This window comes from Thalia democratica, unplaced genomic scaffold (assembly GCF_965202585.1).
Source record: "Thalia democratica unplaced genomic scaffold, ktThaDemo2.hap1.1 HAP1_SCAFFOLD_1621, whole genome shotgun sequence".
NCBI classification, from domain to species: Eukaryota; Metazoa; Chordata; class Thaliacea; order Salpida; family Salpidae; genus Thalia; species Thalia democratica.
In genome coordinates this window covers 773-7,348 of record NW_028140451.1, presented here as the reverse complement: position 1 = coordinate 7,348, position 6,576 = coordinate 773, and the positions used below count along the sequence as shown (strand labels likewise).

Here is a 6,576-nt window from a genome sequence, read left to right as displayed (position 1 = left end):
GTATTTTAGAATAATTTCAAATTAAGAGTTAGATTTAGAAAAGTCAGGAAAATTTTGGTAAAAAGTCAGGAAATTATTCTCAGCTTGATCTGTGGCAACCATGAACTAGTTTGTTAGGAGTGATATGTTTCTGTTAAATTAATTTTAAACTTAGTCAAAGTGTTTCGTTTTTCTTTACGTCTTTTTTTTCTTTGTTTAAAAAGTTTTCACAATTTGTTTTTACCATAACACTTTTATTATGCATTACATTATATGCAGCAGTTATATTATTATATGGAAAAAATGTTTTTTTGTACTTATTCAGAATTTTGGTTATCCGGACATGTTTACAGAAAAATCTTGCCCAACGTGTCCAGATGAGTGAATAAGCACTGTACTACAACAAAATAACAAAAATTTACTTATGTGATCAAAATTGGTGCACACCAGTTTCTGTCAATACAAACCAAACTAGTTATTAACATTGTTAAAATATACACATACTTTTTACTATAATTATTAAAAAAAATTTTAAGAATAAATTGTTGTAACTTGTTTAGCACAATATAACAAACAGTCTATTATCTGAGAATAGTAAAAAAAAACTGCAAAAATGTTTATAAATAAAAACTTGTAAAATAAAGTTTTACTTCTTAGCTACAAAACAACTACCCTTCACAATTATAGTTTAAACTGATAGTTTTTGTTTTCCTAAAAACAAACAAAAGTAAAGAAAAAGTTAAAGCTGTTCTAACATTTTATAATAAATTTAAAAAAAATATTTTTAATTACATTGACAAAACTTAAACGTTTAATATTTTTTAGATTAAATTATAATATTTTGTAACTAAACACAAAATGGTAACTGTTTGATGAAATCTTGCAAAATAGATGTTATCTGATCAAAAATTTTTGTTTTATCTTCTTACAATTATTACTGCTTGTGGATTTGCTGTTTTTTTGTGAGTTATAAATTAGTATTTTAATTCAATTTAATATATTCTACTAATTAATTATTTGTCTACCAGTGCGAAATACTTTAATGACTATTTTCAATATTTTATCCAACGAAATGTTTTTTAGTCAGTAAAATAATAGTAAATAAATTTTTGAGAACTGTAAAGACTAAAATCAAGTGATAAGACTAGTAGGCTGCTTCAAGTCTGCAATGTAAGTAAATATTGGTCGATTTAAGTGTGTTTTATAATTAATTAAAAAAAATTTTAAGTTGCTTTTTTACTTTTTTTTCAAGACATTTTATGAATTAATTTTAAGTTGTCATACCAAAAATCACAATTTGTATTTACCCATTTGTATTGTCTGATTCTTGTAGTATTTAAACCATTACCTTTTTAAGCAATAAATATGTAACTAAACTAAGAAATGAAATCAAAATGGTTAATGTGCAAATTATAATAAACAGGGTTGCCAAAAAACCTGGAATCCTGGAAAAACCTGGAGTTTGAGAAAGTTTGAAAAAAACCTGGAATTTTGAACAAAAATTACTAAAAAGTCCGGAATTTTTAATAATTTTTACAATTCAAGTAGTAAAATTTTAATTTGACATGAAAAATCTACCATAAGATGATAATTTTTTGTCATCATCAAAAATTTATAGATTAAAGAACTCATTTAAAATAGCCAACAGTGTCTTTTCAATGTTGTTATACTACTTAGCGCAGTTTTTAAACATAGCTTTAAATTAAAAATAGACCCAAAAACTGTGCTTTAAAAAACCTGGAAGAAATTTATCTAAAAAATTTGGAAACCCTAAACTATTAAATATGTTTTTTTTAACTGTAACATTTTTCAGCACTAATATCAAATATTCTATCTTTCAAACCCCAACAAGTAACTCAAAACACCACCAAGTGTCTGATCAACAACCTAGCAACCAGCACATCACCATGGAAACGAGCAGGATCCTGCAGGTTATGAGAAAGATGGTGCCTCCTCTGACCAGCAACTCTTACAAGGGACAAAATGGAAGAATTGGGGTGGTAGGGGGCAGTGAAGAGTTGGTTTTCATGTGTATTTTTACCAACTAGATTTTGTATACTTTACTTTTTGTGATCTTTAGACATCTTCAACTTAACTTTTTTAAGTAATATATAAGCAGTTCAACTAAAACTTCAATACTTTTATTTTCTTGTATATTAAATAATATATATAAGTTGTTTTTTTTTTAAGCTTTTTTTAGTTCTCTGATTAAAATTGGTTTTCAGATATACTGGAGCTCCATACTTTGCTGCGATTTCAGCTTTAAAAGTTGTGAGTAACTACAATATTTTGTTTTTATATATTAATTCATTTCAGATTACAACTATGTTTAAGTACTTTTTTTGTTTTAAGTTTATTTCAAAAGTATTGAATGCATTTTATGTATGTTATTAAAAGCAACACGGTTTTTGACAGTTGCAAAATTTTTCATTACACATTAAGTTGTTTATAGTTACAAATAGGTTTGTTTCTACTTTAAGTTTATTAATCAAATTAATTGATATTTTTATTGCATGAAGACACTTTTGCACGAGCAGACAATTTTGCACGGTTGATTTTTTTTTTGTTTACTATCACTGTTACCCCTAACCCCTACCCTCGGTCGTTAACTTTTTTATTAATTAATTTTTTTTACCATCACTGTTATTCCTTACCCCCGGTCAGTAGCTTTTTTTTTCTTTTTAATTAATTTGTATTATTTGTTCCAGTTTTTTTTATAAAAATTTTTATTAGTAATTTTTTAAATTTTTGTTTTTACTGTCACTGTTATACCTAACCCTTACCCTCGGTCATTAACTTTTTTTTATTTTCGTTTTTTTATTAATTATTTTTTTTTTTTTTTATGGTTTTTTTATTTCATTTTTTTCTGTTTTTCTTGTTCTTGTGCAAAATTGTAACTTGTGCAAAATGTCTTTGTGCAGTTTTGATCCGTTCCCATTTTAATTACATAGTTGTAGCAATAGTATTTTATAATAGTTAGTTTATTACACATTAAATTTACTTTTATGTTTTACTTTAACAGGGAGCTGATTTAGTTCATGTATTTTGTGCGAAACAGGCTTCAACTGTCATCAAAACATACAGCCCTGAACTAATCGTTCTTCCTTTCTTGTGAGTTTAATTGAATATTTAAACATACATCCCTGAATTAATCATTCTTCCTTTCTTCTTAGTTTGAATAAATATTAAAAAATACATTCCTGAGTTAATTGTACTTCCTTTCTTGTTAGTTTGATTAAATATTTTAAAATACAGCCCTGAACTAATCTTACTTCCTTTTTTGTAAGTTTAATTAAATGTTTTAAACATACAACCCTGAACTAATCGTTCTTCCTTTCTTGTTAGTTTAATTGAATGCTTAAAACATGCATCCCTGAATTAATTGTACTTCCTTTCTTGTTAGTTTAATTAAGTATTTACACATACAGTCCTGAATTAATAGGCTTCCTATCTTGTGGGTTTTATGTTATACTAGAACTAGACTAAATGTATCAAAATATATAATGTATAATAAAATGATAATGTCTCTAAAAACTTTTTGTTTGGCAATAACACGCATTTTACACAAGGGCAAAACAAAAAGCTGTTAATTATGGCAGCTTTGATGTTTTCAATGTTAAACCTTTAAAAATTTCCTGATTATAAAATTTAGTATGTGTTTTTATAGATTTTCAAAAATTTTAAAAGTTTTATATATTTTTTTTTATAAAAAAAATGGCTATTTTAATAAAGTATTAGCTGTTTATTGTGTCCCTATTTTAAATAAATAAAACACCCTCGTGACAATTACTACTTTTTATGTACAGAACTTTTAAAGTTAATTATGATTTGGTTAAAACACTAAAATATATATAACATCAGAGACTCTGATGAGAGAGAGGGTGAACTGATGGATTGGTTGAACAAAATGCACTCAATTGTCATCGGTCCCGGACTTGGTCGAAATCCTCAAGTGTTTGAGAAAGTCAAGAAGATAATAACACACGCCCGTTCCAAAGACATACCTTTGGTTATTGATGCTGTCAGTTTGGTGTTTGTATTATAAATAATCTTGAAATAATATTTTGTTGAAATTATCAAGTTTTGAATTATTAGTTTTTATAGAACTGATTGTTTAATTAAGTTTTGTACAAGTACTAAAGTTATGCTTGATTACTTTTTTTTATATTAATTAACAAAGTATTTTTTGTTAGTTTTTTGAGTATTTATTCTATAACATGTTTGGAAATAAACAGGATGGGTTGTTTCTGTTGAATCAAGATCTTTCCCTTATAAAAGGATACAAAAAAGCTGTGTTGACTCCAAATCAAATTGAGTACCAAAGACTTGCAACTGCTCTGGTTAATAATAATAATAGAATTTATGAGTATGTTTTTAGTACCAACAAAAATATGTTACTTGGTTTAACATACTAAATTGATTTAAAGTACTTATCAAGGGAACTTTTTATATATCTTCTTAATGGTTTTGTATTTACCTAAAGTCATTTTTAAAAGCAGAAAGATGCAGTTTAATTTAAAATTACTTTTTCTAATAAGTTATACAAAATTGCCAAACATCATGTAATCCTGGAAAACTTGAGTTCGAAAGTTAAGGCAAAATCATGTATCTAAATATTTTTCAAAACTATAAAAATATTACTTTATAAAAGTAGTATTGTTTACCTGAAGTTATATAACATTTTTTTACCTTAAGTTTATACACCTAACACTTCTTAACAGTCTTTATTTTTTGTTTACAAACCAAGTTTTTTTTTTAATTCAAAATTTTACAAAATTCTTCTGAATTTTCAACTAATTAAATAATTTTGCATAATGTAACTCTAGTACTTACTTACATAGAGAATGCTATGAAAAACTATATTCTGTAATATAAATAGATTTAGTGCATTTGAAATAACAGTTTAATTTATGTTATATATAATTAATTTTACCAGAATAAATGCTACTAATTTATTATACTAAATTGTTGAAAAATACCCATTGAACTTTTAAAAGCCTCTAGTGTGGTAATTAAAAAAAACTATTTGCTTTGAAACCAACTTAAAGTTCAAAAAAGTATTAATGACTTGATGGTATAACGATACCAAGGATGTAAAACGATCTAATTATAGTATTAGGTTTAAAGAGTTAAATATAACTGTGTTACAAGTTGCATTGAAATAAAAACAAATAAATTAATATAAAGTATGTTTGAAACAAATTTAAACTGCCAAAACCTTCTTCTTGTCTTATATTAACATTTGGAAGAGACAATTAGTCTTGTACTTATAAACTCATGTAATAAAATCAGAAAACCTGGAATAAATATAAAAAATCTGGATCAGATATCTTAAAATACTAATTTATTATAAAAAATTACTATGGAATATACAACATCCATTTATAATATTTGAATCAAAAGTAAAGAAGTTGCTTTGTAATTTAAACAATGTAGAATAATTGATATCTTATAGTTTTGCATCCTTATTATTGTTCTAAATATATACTGACTGATGTATTGTAGAAGCTTATCATTTTAAAATAGAAATAAAACTATTAGTAAACAAGAAAATAAACTTTTAAAACGCGTCATAACTTTAAAAATGCACCAAAATTATCTTGAGTCTGTATTTTAAATTCTTTTCAACTATGTTACTTTATATCTACAAATTAAGTTTACTGTTTTACAGAATGTAAACACTGAAGGTAACAGTGATAGTTGCAAGGAAATTACAAGTGCTCTGAATGGTCCTGTTGTTCTAAAAAAATCTAAAATTGATGTAATATCTGGTGGCAATGATAAATCAGGTTAACTTGTTTTTATTAAATTAAAGTAATTATGTATAGTAGCTTATACGAGTTAAAGAATATATTAGTTTAAGTAAAATATAAGAAAAGAAGTTGTTTTTGTTTCTTAACAAACATTAAGTCAGTTTTATAAACCTTGATATCTTTATGATTAAGTTTAATTTTTTTTGTCAATATTGGTTTTCATTTGAAGATTTTTCTAGATTTTTACTTAAAAAAAACTTGTAGTTCTGATAATGTTGTTATTTATTAAATATATTTACTAAAGACTCCGTACAATACTTTCTATTAATTTAACAATTTTTTAATCAAAAAATAGTGCAACTTTTATAAATGTATAAAACCATTCTAGCTTGGAGTTACAAATGAGTTTTAGTTTGCATATGTTTCTAAGAATTATTAAAGTTATAATATGTTACCAGATTTGGAATTGGACCAACCATTGAGTCCTCGAAGATGCGGAGGTCAAGGTGACCTTTTATCCGGATCATTGGCCACTTTTATGTATTGGGCACATTCTAGGTTGGTATTAAAATATTTGATTAATACTTTATCCGGATCATTAGCAACTTTAATGTATTAGGCACACTTTAGATTTGTATTATAATATTTGATTAATATATTATCCAGATCATTGGCAACTTTAATGTATTGGGCACACTTTAGATTTGTATTATAATATTTGATTAATATATTATCCAGATCATTGGCAACTTTTATGTATTGGGCACATTCTAGGTTGGTATTATAATATTTGATTAATATTTTATCCAGATCTTTGGCCACTTTAATGTATTGGGCACATTCT

General features: G+C 25.4%; 1 protein-coding gene across 1 annotated transcript; it reads left to right on the top strand.

Annotated features, from left to right (window-relative positions):
* Positions 1–805: 805 nt before the first annotated feature.
* On the top strand, positions 806–6,290 carry LOC145848715 (ATP-dependent (S)-NAD(P)H-hydrate dehydratase-like; the record flags this gene model as incomplete). The annotated part of the gene is made up of 8 exons (XM_082953995.1): positions 806–941; positions 1,793–1,996; positions 2,205–2,250; positions 3,002–3,090; positions 3,841–4,000; positions 4,215–4,319; positions 5,651–5,768; positions 6,191–6,290. Coding segments are annotated over exons 1-8 (893 nt in total), but the record flags the coding sequence as incomplete, so codon positions are not given.
* Between the last annotated feature and the right edge of the window lie 286 nt (positions 6,291–6,576).